The 22,578-nt window shown below is 36.5% G+C and overlaps 5 protein-coding genes across 6 annotated transcripts; 3 read left to right on the plus strand and 2 right to left on the minus strand.

Moving 5' to 3' along the window:
- Window positions 1-188: 188 nt before the first annotated feature.
- bou (boudin) lies at window positions 189-1,902 on the minus strand. The gene is made up of 4 exons (XM_066293790.1): window positions 1,668-1,902; window positions 1,239-1,394; window positions 949-1,092; window positions 189-685 (listed from the first exon to the last, which is right to left on the minus strand). Exons 1-4 carry the CDS (start codon window positions 1,720-1,722, stop codon window positions 480-482), a joined length of 561 nt encoding a protein of 186 aa, XP_066149887.1. The 5' UTR covers window positions 1,723-1,902; the 3' UTR covers window positions 189-479.
- A 341-nt stretch (window positions 1,903-2,243) lies between these two features.
- Window positions 2,244-13,734, plus strand: Nrx-IV (neurexin-4). Of its 2 annotated transcripts, none has more exons than XM_066293787.1 (19): window positions 2,244-2,387; window positions 2,572-2,679; window positions 5,821-6,017; window positions 6,798-6,939; window positions 7,128-7,498; window positions 7,553-7,729; window positions 7,932-8,093; window positions 8,149-8,410; window positions 8,464-8,590; window positions 8,811-8,985; window positions 9,154-9,350; window positions 9,408-9,655; window positions 9,706-9,925; window positions 10,065-10,234; window positions 10,349-10,686; window positions 10,842-11,134; window positions 11,185-11,435; window positions 11,494-11,631; window positions 11,883-13,734. In XM_066293787.1, the coding sequence occupies exons 1-19, from the start codon at window positions 2,330-2,332 to the stop codon at window positions 12,071-12,073; spliced, it is 3,825 nt and encodes a 1,274-aa protein (XP_066149884.1). In that variant the 5' UTR covers window positions 2,244-2,329; the 3' UTR covers window positions 12,074-13,734. The 2 variants fall into 2 exon arrangements, with proteins under 2 accessions (XP_066149884.1, XP_066149883.1); XM_066293786.1 differs by lacking the exon at window positions 5,821-6,017 and adding an exon at window positions 6,214-6,413.
- Window positions 2,572-5,581, plus strand: LOC136345460 (L-aminoadipate-semialdehyde dehydrogenase-phosphopantetheinyl transferase). The gene is made up of 2 exons (XM_066293789.1): window positions 2,572-2,679; window positions 4,360-5,581. Exon 2 carries the CDS (start codon window positions 4,397-4,399, stop codon window positions 5,207-5,209), a length of 813 nt encoding a protein of 270 aa, XP_066149886.1. The 5' UTR covers window positions 2,572-2,679; window positions 4,360-4,396; the 3' UTR covers window positions 5,210-5,581.
- A 541-nt stretch (window positions 13,735-14,275) lies between the features above and the next one.
- On the plus strand, window positions 14,276-16,431 carry LOC136345459 (putative methyltransferase C9orf114 homolog). The gene is made up of 6 exons (XM_066293788.1): window positions 14,276-14,572; window positions 14,926-15,179; window positions 15,544-15,644; window positions 15,702-15,873; window positions 15,939-16,131; window positions 16,184-16,431. Exons 1-6 carry the CDS (start codon window positions 14,276-14,278, stop codon window positions 16,385-16,387), a joined length of 1,221 nt encoding a protein of 406 aa, XP_066149885.1. The 3' UTR covers window positions 16,388-16,431.
- A 359-nt stretch (window positions 16,432-16,790) lies between these two features.
- Rpe (Ribulose-5-phosphate-3-epimerase) lies at window positions 16,791-20,831 on the minus strand. Its single transcript, XM_066293449.1, has 4 exons — window positions 20,505-20,831; window positions 18,093-18,297; window positions 17,676-17,803; window positions 16,791-17,621 (listed from the first exon to the last, which is right to left on the minus strand). The coding sequence occupies exons 1-4, from the start codon at window positions 20,742-20,744 to the stop codon at window positions 17,505-17,507; spliced, it is 690 nt and encodes a 229-aa protein (XP_066149546.1). The 5' UTR covers window positions 20,745-20,831; the 3' UTR covers window positions 16,791-17,504.
- Window positions 20,832-22,578: the final 1,747 nt, after the last annotated feature.

A 22,578-nucleotide genomic window follows, 5' to 3' on the forward strand; every position in this document is an offset into this window, starting at 1 on the left:
GAAAAAACTCTGACGCTGTTTTACACTGTATGTGAAAACATACGGTGATCCATTTTAAAATTTAAGTCATTTCCTCTTGAATCAGGAGTACAACTACGTTTAAAATAATGCAGAATTAAGTTGTCTAAATTTTAAAATGTTTCACTTAATAGGGAAAAAGTTATGATGCATTGTTAACAAAAAAAAACTTGTTAATATAATAAAAAATACTGTATTGTAAGCTTGTGCTCAATCTATACACATTTTTCTACAGTACTAATTAAAAAGTAATGGACGGGGTCAATTAAAGTTCAGCTGTCTATGACCTGAGGACTGTTTTTGGACATTTTTATCATTATTGAGAGCTCAAGTCTCCCACTTGCTTATACTAATGGACGGGTTACACTATAGTAGCCTTTTAAAAACACATATTACAATAGATACCAACAAACATTTATGACAAGATAAAAATATAAAAATTAATTATTAGATAACTGCAGTTAACTCAATATAATTGCCATTATTGCAATGTCCATAAGAATAATAAGAGTTAAACTAGGGATTTTTCTTATACTGGGATTGCATCCATCTCCTGTGCAGGTATACACACATGATCTATATTGTAAAATATCTCCTGGTTGTTTCACATAGTTGCAATAGTTGCCTAAATCCAGTGAAGAACAGTATCGTTTGGTGCCAATTCCTCCTATTTGGAAAAAAAATTGAGTACTAGATTTTTTTTAAAAAGTGAACCAATTAATTGTGATTTAATCTAATTTTTTACAAGGGATTAAGTGGAAGCCAACAAAAATATGCAACATGCAGAAATAACTTCAAAGTGGATGTCAACTAAGGATATTCAATACAAATTGGTGGTTTAAAAAATTAAAAATTGAAACTAATCAAAATTACACAAGTGCATAAATAAAATTTGCTACTAATGACTTGAACATATTTCGGCAAATATACCATCAAGACTGGTAGACTTAACACAATACTGGGCCTCAAACACATGATCACAACTGTGGGCCTCTATCCCCCCCATATGGACCATGGCATCTGCACATTCCATATTTTCAGATGAAGCACACTGATAGCAATTTATGGAATTACCTGTATTGAAAAACTTATTGAAACCTCTTTGGGTGTTAGTTTGGGTTAGCAGTAATAGCTGGAGGGCTCACACATTAATTGATTTTAATTATTATGATGAATGTTAGTGACAATAAGTAATCAGCTTCTTTCCATCAGCTTGGTACCTTCAAAGCGGCCTGTGTGCTTTATACAATATTTAGCTCCGTAGACTGCATTACAGGATTCAGGTGCAATATCAATATCTGATGTCAGCCACTCATTACATTGGAAAGGTACAGAGGAGTTGGTGCCACTGCATTGGAAACAGTTAAGGGCGAGTGCTGTATTTCAGAGAATTGCTCATATTAAGTAAATTCTTGGAATTTTCTTTACTTCAGATTTACTATGTATCAGAGCTGAGTTTACTGACAATTGACCTAAGTAAGTAAGTTTCCAGAAGAGATATTGTAATAAGTTGTTTTAAGTCTTCAAGGCATTTATTTAAGATTTTTAGGGATCTCAATTCTTAGATTTTCATAAATAAGATTATGAGAGTTGATTAAAAATGTATAAGAAGCAAATATTTAATTATTGATGGTCGGGTAGGTACTTACAGGGTAGGAAAAATACAGAAACAATCACAGCCAGAGCTAACGCTTTGTAGCCCATTTCGCTTTTTATTTGACGGCCTTGTTTATCTTGTAAGTTTAATTTATATGTTCGATTTAAATAAGAAAAAGTCACATCTAAATAAAATTATTATTATTACTTTTAATTTAAAAAAAGTAAATAAACGGCGATTATTAAATAAAGGTCTCAAACAGGCGTAGCAGTAAACAAATACAAATTTATGTCAATGTCAATAGTCAATTTGAACGTTTGTAATATATACCGATTAGAAGGATAAGAAATAGAAATATGGCAACGTTGAATATAGAGGGAAATCGACCATTTCATATATTTTGTCACTTGTCTTCGAATTTCGTTATTTATTACTCTTTTATTTTGTTTTAGTTTTTTCTAAGGTTTTTTATAATGATCATATTTTTGCCAGATGTGAAAACCCAAAAACAATGAATAAATAGAAAATATTACAGTTCATCTCTTACCTAACTTATGAAATATGCATAAAAAATTATATAACATACGTGACATTTGTCAAAGCGGACAGTGTTTAAACGGTTTTTAGCGTCTGTCAATGTTAATGTCAGTCACGGTTTCAATTTTCAATTTGAGACATTTGTGTTCTTGGCTTCTGTAGGATTATGTCCTCGCGATGTTTTTATTAGAAATATGTTTATTTTTATTAATTGGGACTAAATTATGGGCTCAAGGTAAGAGAAAATAATTCCCTTTAATTAAAAATACAAATAACTGGAGTCTACCACAAAATAGGATTATTACAACATCAATGTTCTCTTACGGGAATACGCCTTCAAATTCATACTCTCCTAAACAGTTTCTTCAAATTTTTCTTAATTACCCTGTTAAGCTATGACTAACAAAAACCTTTTTCAGGTGCTTACTATACTGAATATGACTGCAATGTGCCTTTACTTGAAAAGGCCAAACTGGATGCTACATCTTCTATGAGTGACCGGGGCCCCAGCAATGCTGTTTTGTATGGTAAGTTAATACATAACAGGCACTATTACAAATTTTCTTCATTATTCAATATAATGGTTACTTTTTGCATCTATTTCATACATTAAATGATCAACTACATGGGGTCTGACGAGATCAACATCAAATATAATAATTATTCATATATTAGGTATATAACGTGAAGTTTAATAAGATGTAAATGGATGTGGCTATGCATCACATACATCTTATAGTCTTGCAAATAATCTAACTTTTATGATATCATTAAAATATCTTTGATGAGGTTCAGCCATTTGATAAAAGATGTTTGAATGTATTACAATCAATATTAAGTGATTGTCAACTCCATAAAAAATGCATGTGTTCCTTACTTAATTGTACTAAAGTTTTTTTAAATACAAATGGAACTTACATTCCCTGTGATTTAGAAGATCCCTATACATCCTTATTTGTAACATCCTGTGTACCTATAATGATGACACATGAACTATTTTAATATAAAACTATAATTTCAAAAATATGTTTTTGGCAAATATTGAATAGTGATTTGTAATGAACAAGGTACACCACTGTTGTTTAGGTTAATTAATATTCAAAATTAGTAGACTAGGCAGTCCATCTCAATTGATAATATTGTGGTTTTAAGAGTTAATGAAGAATGATGTACAATAAATAATCAGTGGTAAAACACTTATTACTTGTTGTACATGAGCTATATTTTATTGATGTTGAAATAATAATACTAGTTTTCCTCAATTTAATGGGCCCCACATTTGAAGTTTGCATTTGTAAGCAATGGCAAAGAGGCACTTTTTTAAATGCAATATTTTTTGAGAGTTTTGCAGTAGTGATATTCATAAATCTACATTACATGCCTACTGTCACTCCAGGCAGTGCTGGTGTAGGTACTTTTAGGCAAAGACCATACATAGACAAAACTGTAGTTGGGTAACTTTGTGTCTTAATGTATGACTTCAATTTTCTGACTGAATATTTTTTCATGTAATACACAATCAACATGTTTACATACAATGTGAACTAATTTTGCAAATATGAAACTGTTGAGTATTAAGAGTTTATTCTTTTCTAGATATGGGTTTATGTGTGCATTAAAAGCAACTTTGAAGATTCTACCAAATGGGAGAACAATTAAAATTGAACAGTAATTGTTTATGTGTGTATGTGATCTCCTCAGGATCTTTGTTGTTAAAAACTGGATGTAAATGTGTCAAACATTGCTCCTAGTGTCGTTTTGAGTTTTAGTTCTATCATGATCTTCAAGTACCTGTCATGTATTAGTCCCATTACTAACAGTTGTAAATAATTATATTATGTTTGCCATGGGTCATTGTCAATAACTTATTTTTCTTTCATTTCATTGACAATGTTGGTTCTTAGTGGCCATATGCCATGCCAGAGAAAAATTACTAAATAATTCTCATTTTTATGAAACCCATTATAGTGACCATTTTGTATGAAATAAATGTATTTTTTTGCCATAATATAAGTATTTGTAGGCACTACAGATTTCTATTTCTATATGCAAGTAGAATTTGTTTATTAAAAGATGTTCCATACCCCAAAAATACCAGTATAAAATGTATATTATTTACTCAAAAATCATTTCATCTCCCTCCTAAATAGTCACTCACACGTCACAAGAAAGAAAACACTCATCTCAAGTCATATTTTCTTTGCCAGGTTCTCTGAATCGACCTTTGTAACTTCTTTGTCAATAATGTCTCAATCGAGCGTGCGCTGGTGCTTTAACCTGTCCAAGTGGTCTCCAACTTACCCAGAGCTGCTGCTCGCCACTTCGTGCATTCAGCCCGAAGAAAAACTGAGACTTGGTAGGTTTGTGTTCACCAAAGACTTTAAGTCCTCATTGATTGGCAGACTAATGATGCGGAAATTTGCGTCAGAAAGTTGTGAAAAAAACTATGAAACTTTGACTTTTATTCGAGATGAAAGAGGGCGGCCTCTTCTCAGTCTTACTGAGTCGATTAATTTTAACGTGTCTCACCAGGGGGATTATACAGTGCTCGCTGGAGAGGTGAACAGTGATGTGCTGTTGGGGATTGATGTGATGAAGTTGGAGTATACTGGAGGAAAAGCTCTATCTGAGTTCTTTAGAATCATGGATCGGAATTTTTCCAATATCGAATGGAGACAGATCTACGATTCCACAGACCAACTGAAGACCTTTTGCCGGCTCTGGGCCTTGAAGGAAAGCTACACCAAAGCTATAGGGTTGGGGATAACTGTGAAGCTGAACGAAATTAGTTTTCAACTTGCGTCACCATTATCAGTGAATAAGTCGGTGCAAGATACTAAATTGTTTGTTAGTGGACGGAAAATGATAGAGTGGCATTTTAATGAAACTCTATTAGATGAGGACCACTGTGTGGCTGTAGCTACCAACAAGAAGGTAGCAGACGTTCGATTCAGAGAACTTAACTTTGGAGGGTTGATGCAGAACGCCAAACCTCTACTGCCTCCTGATGAGGGTTACTGTTTGGAATATTTTAAAAAGCCTGAAAGACCTGTGTAACTTTTCTTATTTGAGTTTCTTCATTATTATTTCAGTTAAACAAAATTGTATGAAGTGTATGAAAGCTTGAAACTTCGGGAATTATTATACAGGGTGGCAAAGGTCTGACGTAACGTTTCAAAAACTATCATATTCCATAGATTGGAGAGGCTTAGTATACTGAGAAATAACTTATCTTTTTCTATCAATATAATCCAAATTGGACCACTTTGTAAAGGGTGGTAATGTGTATAAAAGTATATTAAATTCGAACTATCAAACTTTGCCCACGTTTTGCTGAGTATATTGTATAGGGTGGTTCAAATATGAGTTGTTTTTAAAATAATTCGGCGGTTTGGAATATATCTTTTAGTAAACAAAAATGTAGAAATAGGTCGTTGTTTCAATATTTCCAGTATTGATCCGTGTGTACCCGTTCCGGAATGACACTGCATGCTTTGTGTCTTTAGTTTCAATCAGACTTGCATGTTTATGTGCCCTTAGTAAAATTTATTTTTCTCTATTGAAATTTTTCGTTGCCACGCTTGAAAAATCATCGATTCAACAACAGTAATTAAAGGATACATAAGGTCAAAGTCCAAGATATAATATTTGCTCCTTTCCATCAAAAGGTAGCAGTGCGTGGAGCGCCAAAGACAATGATTTTGCGCAGTATCTCATTATCGACCTGGGTCAAGTAATGAACGTGACTCGAATCTGGATTCGGGGCAGACCGTTCAGCAACGAGTACGTCATGGAGTACCAAATCAGTTACGGTACCAACGGTCAAGATTACGCCTTTTACCGGGAATCCGAGGGCGACATTCGGGTAGGTAAAACCTCTCCACAACTGCCACTATGTGCTTCGGAGGAGTGCGGAAAAATGAAGCAAATAATCCTATTGGTTGTGTCGCTTAAACGCTTGTATATAACTCAGCTTTTAGTGTGGTAGATTGTCACTAATTCTGTACCTTTCCTTCTTTTAACCACTAACTTTTCACCTCCTTCTAACCCCTTTAAAACAGGTGGCTCGGCGTGGACTCCGAAGGAGAGCACGTACTTTGAGAAGTTGGTGGTCGACTTGGGCGGCCGGTTCGAAGTGCGTTCGATTGCTACCCAAGGACGAAAAATGACCGATGAATATGTCACCGAGTACATCGTCGAGTATTCGGATAATGGCAATGATGGGTGGAGGGCAATCCACGATGGACAGGGACAGATAGAGGTGGTTATTAGGGGTTTGCTTATAGGAAGAATTGGTCTGATGTAGGGTAATTGCTTGGAATTGATACAATAACAGTTTGATTGCGAGCTTTTTATTGGCAGTTTACACTAATTTTCTCCTACGCACACTTTTTAACTCGACTAACATACTGTCTTTTAATTTAAGCTCCAGTTTTATCAAAGTAGATGCAGGATGTACGGAATAAGATACTTCACTATCTTTTCTGAATATTAGATCTTCGAAAAAATGCTAAAAATACATTTAAAAAAATCATATATAGGCATCATCAGACATTTTAACAGCGGTCTGCATATGACTGTCAATAGAATAAGCTCGGCAATGCCAATTTTTACACCTAAATTGAAGATATTTTTGATGTATTAGATGTTCCGCGGTAACGTGGACGGTGATACCGTGCACAAGAACGAGTTTGAGGTGCCCATAATCGCTCAGTGGATCCGCCTCAATCCCACGAGATGGCGTGATCGTATTTCCATGAGAGTGGAGCTGTTCGGCTGCGAATACAGTAGGCATTTGTCACCGCTTACTGTCAATTGCACAATGTCAACATAAGCTTAATGCCATTAGAAGCTACGTTTAAGACAAATAATGCATACAACAAATGTCCAGGTTGTCAAGTTAAACTTGAGCACTAAGCTTGTATGTTGGTGTAGTTGACAGATATAAGAACCGATATTATTGTCGAACTTGTAGATGCGCGTGATATGTACTTCAACGGTACCTCGCTCCTAAAAATTGATCTGCTCAGAGACCCCATTGCCGCATTGCGAGAAACTATCAAATTCCGGTTCAAAACGGCCACTGCGAGTGGAGTTTTGTTGTACAGCAGGGGTACGCAGGGTGATTATATCGCTTTGCAGCTGCGCGAGAATCGCATGCTACTCAACATCGACTTGGGATCAAAAACTGTGACAAGTTTGAGCGTGGGCAGTTTATTGGACGACAACATCTGGCATGACGTAGTTATTTCCCGCAACAGAAGAGATATCCTCTTCTCCGTGGACAGAGTAGTTGTGCAGGAGCGTATCAAAGGCGATTTCAATCGACTGAATTTGAACAGAGACGTACTTCGTTTTTTTTTTTAGTTTCCGACCCGCAAGTTTAAAGTAATTTTTCAGTTCTTTATCGGAGGAGTTCCCAACATTCAAGAGGGTTTAGTGGTGGTCCAGAACTACACCGGATGCATAGAAAATCTATATTTGAACTCTAGCAATGTGATCGAAGATGTTAAAGATGCTTTCGAGTATGGAGAATCGTATAAATATGAGAAGTCTAATGTTCTCTATACATGTCCGGTATGTAGAATTTTCTAGTGTGATAACGTTTTCGTTTTTCCAAATGACGTTCAAACGCCATTTAGTTTCTTAACAATCTGATATATGATGCTATTTATCCCAGCACTCAAGTTGCAGCAATTTTTTGTCCCGGATTGCCTCAATTTCGTTGCATGTGTGATCACACTGTGCAACTTCATTTCATAATCAGCTTGTATTATAGGAACCTCCAATAGTACCGGTAACATTCACTAGTTCTAAGGCCCACGCCAAACTCAAAGGATATGAAGGGATGACCTCGATGGACGCCTCTTTTCACTTTAGGACTTACGAAAGCAACGGTCTTATGATGTATCATGCATTCTCATCTTCAGGACACGTGGCTGTATGCTTAAACATCCTATTTTCAAATCTCTTTGTCAAACGGAGAACATTTTCAGGTGTACATAGACCAGGGCAAGTTGAAGGTTGAATTAATCACTCCGAATAACCCGAGGGTTGTTTTCGACAACTACGAGGAGACTTTCAACGACGGGAGGTGGCACGTGGTGGTACTCACAATCCGGACTAACGATGTAACCTTTACCGTGGACTACAGACCCATGAAAACCACGAGGCTGTTGAAAATTGTCACTGGTGGAGTATATTACTTCGCAGGCGGTGTCAGTTTCACGTTGAGTTATGCTAACACCGTTTTCCCAGGCATGAGCTTTAAATTTTGATTATTGAAGGGGTGCAAATGGTTGTTTTCGCAGGTTTTGTTGGATGCATGAAGAATATACGGATTGACGGCACGAGCGAACTGCCCACTGATTGGAAAAAGGATCAACAGTACTTCTACGGGGAACACATTATCTTTGATGCCTGCAGAATGACCGATAGGTAAGTCCTAAAGGTGATAAGGGAAATTTGGAAAATGATTAGAAAAGAAGGTGTGGTAAACATATCACAGATGGCAGGTACACCAAAAAATACTGATTTGGGCACACAAATAAAAATTTTCAATAGTGTATGCGTATTTTGCCATTTCCCGGGTCTATTATTTTCCTACACACGTTCTGGCCTCGATTAACTTTTCTTCAACTGTAATCTATTTGACTAGATGTTACCCCAACCCCTGCCAGCATGGTGGCGTTTGCAAACAGAACGCCCTTGAATTCTTTTGTGATTGCAAAAACACCGGATACGGCGGCGCCGTGTGCCACACCACCATTAACCCTTTATCGTGTCAGGCGTACAAGAACGTGCAGGCGGTCGGCCAAAAGGCCGAAATTAAAGTGAGTATAGTAATCCCACAAAGCATTAAGAAACTTACGTTGTTTTTGTCAAAAAGACGTTATGTCTAGTAGAATTTGATGAAATATTAAATGAAAAAATACATTTTGAATAATTAATGACAATTAACAGCGGACACATTGTCAAATTTCTATATCTTATTTTTCCAGATTGATGTAGACGGTAGTGGTCCTCTTGCCCCGTTCCCAGTTACCTGTCAATTCGGGGCCGACGGCACCGTTTCAACGATAGTTCACCATGGCAACGAAGCCACTACCCCCGTGGACGGTTTTCAGGATCCCGGGAGCTTCGTGCAAGACATCCAGTATGAAGCAAACGATGATCAAATCGTTGCTCTCCTTAACCGGTCAGTATTTCGCGTATAGTGAAAATAAGAAAGGGGCAATGAGAGTTTTGATTTTAGTTCTACTACTTGCACACAACATATTCAGTACGCCTGCAAGCAGGCGCGATTGTTCAACTCGCCCTCGGAGGAGCAGCGATTCCAGCCATTCTCCTGGTGGGTATCCCGCAAGAATCAGAAGATGGACTACTGGGGAGGGGGCCTACCCGGGTCCCGAAAGTGTGAGTGTGGTGTGATGGGAAGCTGTAATGATCGCACGAAGTGGTGCAACTGCGACGGAGATGCCAATTATTGGCTCGTCGATGCTGGTGTGTTTTGTTCATTTATTCTCGGTTCTGCCGATTTATTGACTATTTAGGTGACTTGAGCGAGAAAGACGATCTTCCGGTGAAGCAGCTTCGATTCGGTGACACAGGCAGTGCTTTGGATGAGAGAGAAGCTAGATATACCTTGGGGCCATTGATTTGTCGCGGAGACGATTTATTTGACAACGTAGTCACTTTCCGGATAGCGGACGCAACCATCGACATTCCACAATTCGATATGGGCCACAACGGAGATATTTACTTCGAATTCAGGTTCGTCAAGAATTGTTTTGAAGAAATTCTTTCAAAATCAGAGATACAAAAATACAGATATCATTGACTTTGGCTGAATTCAGCAGAGCTAACAGCTGAGATTACTGCTGAATAATTTACTACCTTTAAATGTTTGCAGAACGGCTACCGAAAACGCGGTACTTTTCCACGCGAAAGGTCCGATCGACTACATTAAACTGACCATAGTGAACGGGAATCAGTTGCAGTTCCAGTATCAGGCGGGTTCGGGCCCAATCGCAGTTATCGCTGAGGTGTCTTATAAATTGTCGGATGACCAATGGCATACAGGTGACCGATTATAAATTTAAAATTGCAGTGTTTGAATACTTCCCTACTGTTGAGTTATTCGTGTTCTTAGTTCAAAGTGCAATATCTATTTGTAACTTTTTTTCGGCGTTTCAGTTTCTGTGGAACGAAACAGGAAAGAAGCTATGATCGTAGTAGATGGTAGTCAAAAAGCGCAGGTACGGGAACCACCGGGTCCCGTAAGAGCGATCCACTTAACTTCGGCGTTAGTCATCGGCGCCTCTACAGATTACAGGGACGGATTCACTGGCTGCATGCGCGCTTTGCTTATTAACGGCAAACACGTAAATCTGAAAGAATATGCGCGCAAAGCGCTCTACGGGATCTCCGAGGGATGTGTGGGTAAATGCAACAGCAATCCATGTTTAAATAATGGAACTTGCCATGAAAGATATGAAGGATACGTGTGCGATTGCAGGTGGACAGCATTTAAGGTGATTGATTTCCTCATATTAAAGTCACATTGCAGTTTTGTCTCGATTTCTACCAGGGATTGTATTCTAGAGTGTCCTAATAATGCTTAATTATTTGATGTGAAAATAATTATTTCTACTTGGCACGAAATATTTACGTTCACTTGACTTTGCAGGGTCCGATATGTGCAGACGAGATCGGAGTTAACATGAAAGCCAATTCTGCAGTAAAATACATTTTCGACGGGTCTTGGAGGTCCACAATTTCCGAGCATATTCGGGTAGGATTCACCACTACCAATCCCAAAGGGTTTTTGCTCGGGTTTTTCTCAAACTTAACGATGGAGTACCTGACCATCATGGTGTCGAATTCTGGGCACTTGAGGGTGGTCTTCGACTTTGGTTTCGAGCGACAAGAGGTTATTTATCCGGACAAGCATTTCGGGCTCGGACAGTATCATGATTTACTGTAAGATTTTGTTGTTTCCTTGGTTGTGGGATAATTTGCATACGTCGTAGATTGACGAGGAAGGACGGCGGATCAACTCTAGTGATTAAAGTGGACAACTATGAACCCAAAGAGTTCAAGTTCAACATTAAAGAATCCGCAGACGCACAGTTTAACAACATACAATACATGTACATCGGGAAGAATGAGAGCATGTCGGAAGGTTTCATTGGATGCGTATCTAGAGTGGAATTCGACGATATTTATCCGCTTAAGTTGCTGTTCCAGCAGAGTGGGCCTGGAAACGTCAAAGTTCTCGGAGGTACAAAGAATTGTCAATAAACCGTTATATTTACATTATAGTAAATGTGCGGTTGCAGATCCGCTTAATGAGGACTTCTGCGGTGTAGAGCCTGTCACTCATCCTCCGGATATTATGGAAACTAGACCTCCTCCCATTGTAGATGAGGACAAAGTGAGGCGGGCCTACAATCAAACCGATTCGGCTATTCTAGGCAGTAAGTAAAAAAAAAAAAACTTATAATTTCATAGTTTTTTCGAACTGTTTTATGAAATTGTGAATAATCTTTTACTAAGGTTCATTGCAACATCTGTTAAACGCTTGACCTACAATGAAATCTTACAAGCGACCAGTTGCCAAATTTTTCTTAAAATTTTAGCACCACTAAAAATTATTAAATTGATAATTTGAACCAAAAAGATCAAAAACTGTATTTAAATTGAAAGAAATTCCTTTTTCTTTTCTCAGGTGTTCTAGCGATTGTTTTCCTGGCCTTCGTAATTTTATGCATTGTAATCGGGCGGTACATTCATCGTCACAAAGGCGAGTACTTAACCCAGGAGGACGCAGGCGCCGACATGGCGCAGGATCCGGACGAGGCAGTGGTGCACGGCACCACTGGCCATCACGTGCAGAAACGAAAGGAGTGGTTCATTTAGTAACCCTCAAATTGGTTGTTTCGGCTGGATTTGGGAATTGAGTCGTGAGGGTGGTAGTAAGTATCACAACGTTTCGACACGAGAAATAGTAATATCATTGTTACAATTGTCAACATTGTCACTGTCATTTATGTGAAAATATCACTTTTTGAAGTGTCTTATGACCTGTCACTTTCGCCCACATGCTTCGACTTAATTTACTGATTAATCTGAAAATAGATGGACCTAAAAACGGAAAATATATCGCAGACCTGCCTTGTCTTTGACATGATATGCGTTTCATTAGAGATTGGGGGAACTAATAAAAATGAATGCGTTTTCTAACTGACAAAGTGTGAAGTGAGCAGAACCAGTAAATCTGACGTTAAATTTGATACAATATATTGCCATTTTTGAGGTTATAATTTAATACTATGTAGTTTTCTTGGATTCAATTACATTGGTCAGCATCCTCATCAATAATTTTAGTTACCAATAAACACATGCGTATACAAACTTTTTTTCCAGAATCGAAACGTTGTGGAAATGTCAAATTATTATGTGAGTAACAAAAAGCAAATAAAATATTATGTGAGTAATTAGTATCCAACTCATATTTTCTGTCGAAGAACAATGGATTTTATCTATATTTTCTTAATTTTCCAAAATTAACGAGAAGTTTTATTAAACAGGATCTAATATGATTTCGGTTTTGAAGGCCTAAGTAGTACAAGTTCGTATTTTTTTTCCGTCCATTTTATTTATTGCCGAATCTTCTGATTGTGTAGATTTAAGTTTCGCATGACGTCAATTTGTATATATTTAATAATTTTTATCTTATAGATTTTTTTACCACAAATGTACCTACTTATAAAACGTAATACATAGTCATACATATAGAGTACATCCTAGCGAACTAAGCATATGAAGGAGTGTCTATTTCTGCGCATCTCGATTCATTGTTTACAAAATCCCACTAAAACGTGATGGAGATCATTTGCGGTACTGCTCGCTTGATGCGATGGCCAGGCGGAGCTCTACAACGTTGACGACTCCGGCCGCAAATGATCTCAATCACATTTTTTCGGATTTTGTATACCATGAATCGAGATGCGCAGAAACAGACACTCCTTCATACTCCTCGTTCGCTGGGATGTACTGTATATATATATATAAATATATATATATATACAGCCTTGTCAGGAACGACAATTACTGTAACCAGAAATTCATCATTTCAGAGTAGATTCAATCCTGGGACAAAGGACCAGGATTGGCTCTCACAAAAATGATTGTATCTGCAAAGTAGAACATGTATCGAAAGTGACGTCAAAGTCACGTATGATTGGTGAGACCTCACATGGCTGGACTGTGTTGTTTAAACCACTTTGACGTCATACTTATGGAACGTTTTGCTATCCAGATTCAGAACTGCGTATAATCACGTGATTTAATTTGACTTTTCTGTTATATTTTTGCAGGAATACTACAGAAATGTGTGGTAGGTTGTCTTTATTTTCGTTTCTGATGCCACTGTGTTGGTCGTAATAGTGCCTTTGGCATTTTTAACGTTGTTTTACTGCAAATGTTTCCTTGCACCTTCGGTTTACTCATGTAGTATGGATATTTCAGTAGGGACTGTTTTTTTTTATATATAAATAAAATAGAATTTCATAAATCCATTTGGCTTCCTTTTGGCTTCCCTCTTGTAGTATTTTCCTTCAGAGGTTGGTGAATGCCCTAGTTTAAACTAGTTGAAAATCTAGAGCTCGTGACATCATCAAATGTAGAAAGGGACACCGCTTACCTTATAGTGCACACTGTCCTTTGCTTGTAACCCTGCGAGCGGTAATTTCAAAAAAGGTTACATTTGATACAGTGATGAAATAGTGAATGGACAGTTTAATGGCTTGGTATAATGTTATTTATATTTTAAGTATGATGCATTATTTATTTAGTTCAGTTTCTTATGCTAGATGACGTCACAGCGGAGAAGCGGTTTGAGTTTATGTTTAGTTTAGGGGAAAATGTATAGATGCCGCCATTATATATGTTAGGTTAGAATTTTTATTTACTGATACAAAATTTTATAATTTCTTAATTTGCACCTACTTCATCACTAGACTAAACCCTGAAAAGTAATTTACTATATCATTGTGACACCCTTTTTTAATAATAAACGTATCCATATAAACCTCAATCGATTTATTTCATAATCAAACCATGGAGGGAGATTCAAAGGCAGAACCCAATAAGAAGAGAACGTGGAGCGAGATAAACAAATCTAGAAAGGAGGAACGGAGGAAGTGGAAGGAAATTAACTTAGAGAAAAAATTGGAAAAACAAAGGACGCAAAATGAAAAGGCTGAACAAGCCTCCTTGAGGGTGACCTCTATGCAACCCAAATTCATATCCACTCTATCGATAGCAGTACCAGGTTCGATTTTGGAAAACGCACAATCCGCTGAGCTGCGCACATATTTGGCTGGACAGATAGCACGAGCGGCATGCATTTTCCAAGTAAGACTTTGTACAAAGTGCCTCACAGTAAATTTCTGATACAATTTTTGGAGAATCCTTTTAGATCAAATTTTTTTCTTATACGAAGTTTTACAACATGTTCAGCACAATTTTGGATACATGTTATCATTAAAACATGAGTTTATTGAAAAGAGTGCACAGAAATTGATTTGTCCTATGCAGTGTGTTCAAAGACACATTTTTCATACTTTCTCTTTATTTTGTTGCCAAAATTACAAGTTTTCTAGAAGGTTGTCTACCTGAAACACTATTGAAATAAAGTGTTTTTCTTTCATTTTGCAATACATGCAGTATGAAGGGTAAAAATGAATTTACATATTTATTAAACTCAGGCAGACGAAATCGTAGTGTTTGACGACTACGCGGATGAGGCAAGTGCCAAGAAGTCGCGTTTTGATCTTGGCGATGGTACAACAGAATCGAGACATTCGTGCGTGCAACTGGGCAGAATTTTGCAATACTTGGAGTGTCCGCAGTATTTGCGGAAACACTTCTTCCCCATTCACAAAGACCTGCAGTATTGTGGTTTAGTTAATCCACTTAATTCTCCTCACCACTTGAGTTTGAGAGACAAATTTGTTTTCAGGTAAGCAGAGATAGAATTTTCTTACAAGGCAATTCTTAAAATAAACGAAAAACATCAGTAACACTCAGTCAAAATAGCACTTCAAATGTCATGGTAAATGTTAAAGTTTGACAAAATAGCAAATTAAAATTTTGTATGTTAGTTAATGACAATAGAAAAAGTACATAGTTTTGTCTCACATTGGGTGCAGTATCATTGATGGAAGTAGCCATTTTGGAATCTTATTAAAATTCAAAATGGTTACGTCTTCAACTATCATTATCTATAAATGCACAAATTTGGCAGCACTGACAGTTTACACTGACATTGTTCATTTTAAGGCAGTCCAGTATAGCATGCATAGTTATTAATTTTTTTTTGCTAGGGAAGGAGTGGTTTTAGATATGCCAGTGAAAGCTGGTAAAGGTTCAATTGTAAATGCTGGCTTACTGAAGCAAGTCAGGGTTGATAAAGTTCTAGTACCAGGTAATTAGTATTAAAAAAATTGGTATTAAGATATTAAACAAAATGTATTTTTTAAAGGCATTCGTTGCACAATTAAATTGCTTCCTCAAGATCAAAAGTCAAAGAAGCTTAAAGGAATTGTGGTCTCACCTAGCTTGCCCAGAAGCGAAACTGGCATTTACTGGGGTTATAGTGTGAGAATAGCTAATTCACTAAGTAAAGTTTTTTCACATTGCCCCTATAAAGAGGGGTAAGTCCTTTAAGTTTCCTGGAACAATTGTTATCACAAGTAGAGCCTGTATTATTGAAATATAGGTACGATCTAACTATTGGAACTTCAGACAAGGGTGCTTCAGTGGACGAATTCACGTGCCCCAAATACAAACATTTACTCGTAGTTTTCGGTGGTTTACACGGATTGGAAGCAGCTCTAGAGAACGATTCTGTTCTTAATGTTGATGACCCGAGTTTACTCTTTGACAGCTATTTAAATACTATTCCTGAACAAGTATTTTTTGCTGATATGGTTTTTATAAAAACGTAAATCCTGGGATTTTTAGGGGTCAAAAACCATTAGGACTGAAGAGGCCATACTCATTACTTTAACGGCCTTGAGACCTAAGCTAAATCCTGAGTTTAAAAGCAAAATGTTGCAGGAAAAGAGTGGCGATGTCTTGGATTTGGTAGCGGACGTCGGACCCGCACAAAACGAGCTAAAAAAACAAGAAAATGGCGATGATTTAAGTAGATTTGACTCAGATTAATTGAAATACCCTGTACAATAAAGGTTCTTGCTGAAAGCAAAAAAGTGTTTTTTTTCCGGTGGCTTTTAAGCTATCATAAAATAACTACTATTTCATGCATAGAAGTAGTGGCGTAATTACCTTTTTCAATTGTAAAAATATCAGAAAACTCCCTAAATAGGCTAAAATCTTGGATGATACCCCAATGCCTTTAAGAGTTCCTCTAGATTCTTCGATTATTTGCAATTCAATTAATTATCGAACCGGGACGTACGAGATGGGAATCGGAAGATTTATGAAATCAAAGTCAAACTTACAAGGGTAACTATTGGGTAACGGGATCCATCAATACTTGATTAATGGACTGAGGCGTACTAAAAGGGAATAAAAACATCAAGGAAAAAAACCACCAAAACGCAGCAACTTAATCCCCTTATAATTTATTCAATTATTGCAAATATATTACATGTAATATTTGACCACTCCGTAACAAATCTAAAAGTCAACATATAAAAAATAGAATGTAGAAGAGTTCGTAACGTAACGCTTACATATTGAAAAACGCTTATAAATGCGGTGTAAATTGATAACACGTGTGTCCACTTCGCTCCTAATTTACTTCAAGGAAATGTATCTTAATCCGGTAAAAATCAGCGCAGAAACGAATGCAGACAGAATGAAAAACCCGCAAAGCTACATTTCTGCTTTAATTCGCTTGATGTGGCAACAAGCAATGATATTCTCCCTTTAAGAAAAAATTGTCTAAAAAAGACCCGAAAAAACAATACATAACAAACGCCCATGTTATGGGTTACCCTGTACAACAACTCTTAAAACGAACGTTTAAGTATACACGTAGGGAACAACCTAAATTCAAATGACAACGCTAATTGTCCATTTGAATTAACTCTGTATAATATAGTCAATCTTAATATGATTGTTAACAATTTACCTACCGCCAGTTAGGATTTGTATGTATGTGTACCTAGTATTCTTAACCGTTAACAATTCACCTAAGGAATGGACCGCAAGGGGCCTTCGATACTCGCAAATTAATAATAAAAATTAAACCACTGGCGTGCGTCCTTTTGCGGCCCATTTAATTAATATAGTTGTATTATCACATATGCATGCAGACTTAAACATTGCATTTATGAATTGAGCTTTCGACAGTTTCCCGCAAACTCGCCATTACTAACCGCTGGTCGCAGGCTCCCGTTATAGCGGTCCCCGCCACAATCATGTTAGCACCAGCCTGAAAGTTATATTTCCCATAGGAACATTTAAATTTTGTAAGATAATTATTTACTTCAGCGCAGGCAGTAATTGTATTTAAGCCTACTCCACCATCCACTTCGATATCGAGCAGAGGATAGTTGTGCCTCAACCATTGAACCTTGGGCATCATGTCCGGCATGAATTTTTGACCGCCAAAACCTAAATACTTAATCTTTAGATGGTTTGAGGGCATCTAAGGCATTGTTCAGAAACATTTCTGATATACTATCTTATTAACATTGAGTAAAAAGGAGCAAAATACTTTATTTTTGTGCCAGTTTTACCATAGAAATTTTTCTAAAAGCTAAAGTTTGTGGTTTTCACACATTTCTAGCTGCCTCTAACCATAAGTGATTTATAAATGTTTTTTTAAACCTTTATCCCAGTTTTTAAATGGAATTTAATCGCAAATTTAAACAGATTCTTTTCCCACCATTTATTTATTTACCTGGCTCCACTGTCATGATCAAAATCATATCGGCATGATCAATGTATTGTCTAACAGCCTCAATTCCGGTGCCGGGTTTCAGAGCCAATCCGACTTTCATACCTGCCTCATGTACTTTACGGCATATTGGAAGCACGTCTTTTATTACTGGTTCTATGTGGAAAGTGTACTGGCTGACGCCTGCATCAGCCATAGGTTCTATCCACTGCAAAATTATATACCATGCCTAATTGAAGAGTAATCTCAGATGGCAATAATCAAAGTCCGTTAATACCAAATTTTCTCATGTTCTTGCTAGGGAAATATAAGCTTTTTTCCCACTCTTGCATGTATTTTTGTGTACTTCCGTTTTAGAGTATGGTTACGGACCCATGTTAATATGAAATTTTTACTTTACAATTTTTCAAGGATTTACCCCTTAAAGTTTGGCTACATACTTAATTGACAACCTGTATAATTTAAAAATGTACACAGGACATTGCAGTGAACAATTTTTGCATAAAAACCTCTATTCAAAAACGAGACGTTTATATTCCGTCGTAATATTAATGTAATGCTCGTTAACAGCACGATATAGTTATTTTTCTTCAAAATAACGTAAAATAAAGGTGCAAAATGACAACCCCCCAATGTGGTTATATAAACTTGTTTCTTGAATTTAAATTGAGCACTCGTTGTAAAATGTGTAAGTCATGCTACACGAAAAATCTTATATACCAACGGAACTTTGCGCATGCTACCCGACAGATCTGCCTCTTCCGATCCAGCGTCCATAAAAATCTTGGTTTATATGATCCTGCAAGGTACGAACAAAATGTGCAGGTGCACAGTCAATAATATTGAGCTTAGGAATGCAATTGATAAACTTGTATCATGAGACAAAAAAGTGTTTACTTTTTTTCTTACTTCAGTTAAATATGGAAGTTTTTTGAACAAAAATAACTCTGGCGCCAAAACAGCTCGTTTTTGACTAAGGGTTTTAACGCAAAAATTGTTCTCCACAATGTCTCCTATAACCTCGTTACTTTTGGTACAATCTTTTTGAAACATCCTGCATGTCAGGTTTATAATGACTAAAAATAGATGGGTAATTAAATAAGCAATTAAAATGATAGTTATTCAGATTCATTCAAAAAGTAAGTATAACTATCTTACTCACTTCTAAACAAAACCTTCTTTAAGAAAATAGAGTGGACCTACCTGATGTTCACTGATGAAATTCCAAGATCCCAACTAATAGGTGGTTACAGCATTGACTACAATTCAATTGTGTGGGTTGTTGGTGAACCGAAGCAGTACTGAGTGTGATTAAGACATATCAAACATGCAGATGCAAGCAGCAAGCAAATAGGATTAAGCAGACATAAAGAGGCCTGTCGAGAAAAAGTTACAAGGCTCGACAAATAGGGGGAAAGAATAAAAGTAAGAAATATCTTCATGCAATTTTACTGATTAATAATTTAAAATAAGCTGAGATATGGTAGGCTATGATATCTTAAAATAGAGAATATGAATAAAGATGCTACATACCTGCAATTAGGAGGTGAGCTGATGTTCACTATATAATCTACTTAATAGTGACATTTTTATAACATTAATTAAGTGTTTAGCATTAAATTATCAATTCTTTCTGCAATAATTTCAAACAAAAAGGATGAAGTAAACATAATGAAATGTTATCAATGTTGCCAAATTCATAGTTGAAGGCCACTTATACTACATACCACTGTAAAACTGAGTTGATCAACTGACGGCATTCGAAATGAGTTTTCTAGACTTTGAGACCTTAGATCGACCAAAAGCAATAAGTCAAAAATGTTATAGTGTAGCTATTAATTGATATTTTCAGCCCTCTGAAGATTTATTGTAGCCATAATGTGAGAGTTTCAATGAATTAATAAGTTAAGCAAAAAAACCCTGCATCACTATGTTACTAGTCTCATGTTTGGTTCCTCTTACACACGAAGTGTCTATATATTAAAAATTTTCTCTATGTTTACTTAAACATGACCGTAAAAGTTTTGAACGCCAGTTCAGATGTGTTTCAACTTATCCAAATTCACAGTTGCATGAGACTGCCAGTGAATTTATTTGCTCTATTCTTTATTTAATGATTCAAAACTGGCTTAAAGAATAGTTGATAGGGACGATTTATTAGTACCTGTTAATGACATTTTCTTGTACCTACATAATTATTTGTGGCTGAAAATTTGAACCTAAAGGTTTGTTTTTGAAAGTTACTTAGGTTATCTTGAATCAGCATTTGAATTTTAGGTTTAAAATTTTTCCTGAATTAAAATGCGTTAGAGCTGACTAGTCTAAAACGAATAATATTTGATCAGATTGGTAACACAAGTAACTTTTCAAGAAACCTTAACAAATATCATATAATAGTGGCCTTTCACATTTTACCTTTTGTGGCTCTTGGACCATCATATGCGTCTCGAAAAAGGCGTGTGGTATCTTTTTCCTGAGGCATTTAACTACGGGGTGGCCGAACGAAAGATTGGGAACAAAGTTACCGTCCATAACGTCTAGGTGAAGGTAGTCCGCCCCGTTGTCAAGTAATCTCCTCGACTCCACATACAACTGGGAAAGGTCCGAGTTCAGTACCGAGGGCCCTATTCTGCATTTTACTGTGTTTTTTTGCATATTTTTATTTAAAAAACGAAACCAAAGAGGGGTGACCTACAAGCTAAAACTAACCTAGCTCTTAGGTTCTTCCAATTGACAGTATTCTTTGCCCGGTTTCAGTGGCGTTTTGTCCTGTTTGCAACGTTCGGCCAAATGATTAATCACGTGTGCAAACGATCCGATCTCAAAAATAGAGGAGCATGGAACATTAATGCTGATAGCATGACTGAAATTCCAAAAAATTGTTTTTTCGACTATTTCGTCAGCGCAAGGGAAAACTCAATTGGTGTAAGCTGAATACAGTTATGCCAATGTGCATTCTATGCCAAAAGTATGATAGAGGGTTCTTATGAATATATTTGGAATCCCTGCTGGTATTGTACTGATTGTCACAGTATAAAAACTGTATCATTATATCTTAAATAAACTAAATATAGAGAGTCTCCTATATTTGAAATTTTAAAATTGATACTATTCTCGACGATGACGGCCGTCTTAAAGAAATCGCCTAAATTTTGATTTCTTATTGATACCAAAAAGCGGGGGCCTAAATTATAGCCTTCTAGCGTTAGTTTACAACTAAAAATTAAAATTTTTTATTCGCTAATTAAAAAATAATAAAACTGGATCATGCAATACTATTATGTTTAAAAAATTGAAAATTGTATGCCACTTCGACGAATCCTAAAGACGTTTTTCCTTACTACACCATTAAACAACAATTTTTATTTCAATTACACATCTTAACATTAACGTCTTAGTCGCATTAATTTCATAACGTATCTACGTCACCAGAAAAGTAACAATGTATTGACGTCATTATTACGTCAGCTCCCCGCTGGGATAACACAAAAAAAGAAGTAGTAAGAAATTAGTTTCTTTTAATACGAAAACTATGAAAACACTCCAATGCACGTAAGTTCTCACCTTTCTTAGTGAAATAAACAATTCAGTAATACGACATATTAATTGATATTCCAATTTCTCCATTTTTAAACCTCGTGTATCGAGCATTCGCGCTATTCGCTAAGGTGACTGCAACCCACGTGCCAACGTGACCACAAATTCTGTCGGTTCCGTACATTTCGATTTATTATTATGAGCTTCATTGGATATATGGTACAATAGATCTAGCAAACAATGGTTAATTTTCGATTATTTGAACCGCTGCTCTTTGATTTCGGTCCACTGCAAGAGCTATATTTGAAACTGTATAAGTTATAGCTCTTCGGCCAGTGCGGGATGTAGTAAGATCAGTGCTAAGTCCTAGAGATTAAAAGTAGGCCGCCTTAAGTTGATCCGTTCTGTGGAGGTCTATAGGGCATTTCCAATCCTACTCTCACCATTTTGAATTTGGAAACTAGAAGAGATACGAAGCAGTTTAAATGGCGGCAAAATTCCATAATTTAGTGTTTGTCCAAATGCCGGTTCCAAAATTCGATTTTTCCGAGTACTTCCGAATATAGCTGAAAAAACTAAAAATTAGAGATTTCGTTATTTTTTTTAGAGTTATTCCACAAGAGAGGCTGAAACCACAAGCGCATTTTCACTGCCACTTTTTCTCAGCTATACGATGACGCTTTCCGATTTTCCATCCGGTGTTTCGTTTTTCGGTTAATTTCATCAACTTTATTTTTTTATGGGCGCCATACGAGATTTTTCAATGGAAAAATAGTCGAATGGCAAATCTGAAAACGTCGTCGCATACCTGGAAAATTAGTGGTAATGAAAATGTACTTGTGATTTGGGGCTTCTTTGTCAAATAACGCTAAAAAAATAGTAAAAACGAAATCTTCAGTTTTTCGTTTTTTTTTTCGGTTATCTTCGGAAGCACTCGGAATATTCAAAATTT

This window comes from Euwallacea fornicatus, chromosome 19 (assembly GCF_040115645.1).
Source record: "Euwallacea fornicatus isolate EFF26 chromosome 19, ASM4011564v1, whole genome shotgun sequence".
NCBI lineage: Eukaryota > Metazoa > Arthropoda > Insecta > Coleoptera > Curculionidae > Euwallacea > Euwallacea fornicatus.

Bases quoted from the DNA above. Each gene is read 5' to 3' on its own strand.
- bou (XM_066293790.1), bottom strand. From the start codon at position 1,722: ATGGGCTACAAAGCGTTAGCTCTGGCTGTGATTGTTTCTGTATTTTTC. The intron at 1,395-1,667 runs GTAAGTACCTAC...TCTGAAATACAG, and splicing joins TTCTGTATTTTTCCTACCCT to CACTCGCCCTTAACTGTTTC. The intron at 1,093-1,238 runs GTACCAAGCTGA...TTTTCAATACAG, and splicing joins GCACACAGGCCGCTTTGAAG to GTAATTCCATAAATTGCTAT.
- Nrx-IV (XM_066293786.1), top strand. From the start codon at position 2,330: ATGTTTTTATTAGAAATATGTTTATTTTTATTAATTGGGACTAAATTA. The intron at 7,730-7,931 runs GTATGTAGAATT...CTTGTATTATAG, and splicing joins ATGTTCTCTATACATGTCCG to GAACCTCCAATAGTACCGGT. The intron at 8,591-8,810 runs GTAAGTCCTAAA...CTATTTGACTAG, and splicing joins GCCTGCAGAATGACCGATAG to ATGTTACCCCAACCCCTGCC.
- LOC136345460 (XM_066293789.1), top strand. From the start codon at position 4,397: ATGTCTCAATCGAGCGTGCGCTGGTGCTTTAACCTGTCCAAGTGGTCT.
- LOC136345459 (XM_066293788.1), top strand. From the start codon at position 14,276: ATGGAGGGAGATTCAAAGGCAGAACCCAATAAGAAGAGAACGTGGAGC. The intron at 15,180-15,543 runs GTAAGCAGAGAT...TTTTTTTGCTAG, and splicing joins AGAGACAAATTTGTTTTCAG to GGAAGGAGTGGTTTTAGATA. The intron at 15,645-15,701 runs GTAATTAGTATT...TATTTTTTAAAG, and splicing joins TGATAAAGTTCTAGTACCAG to GCATTCGTTGCACAATTAAA.
- Rpe (XM_066293449.1), bottom strand. From the start codon at position 20,744: ATGCAAAAAAACACAGTAAAATGCAGAATAGGGCCCTCGGTACTGAAC. The intron at 18,298-20,504 runs GTAAAATGTGAA...ATAATTTTGCAG, and splicing joins TGGTCCAAGAGCCACAAAAG to TGGATAGAACCTATGGCTGA. The intron at 17,622-17,675 runs GTAAATAATTAT...TATAACTTTCAG, and splicing joins CAATTACTGCCTGCGCTGAA to GCTGGTGCTAACATGATTGT.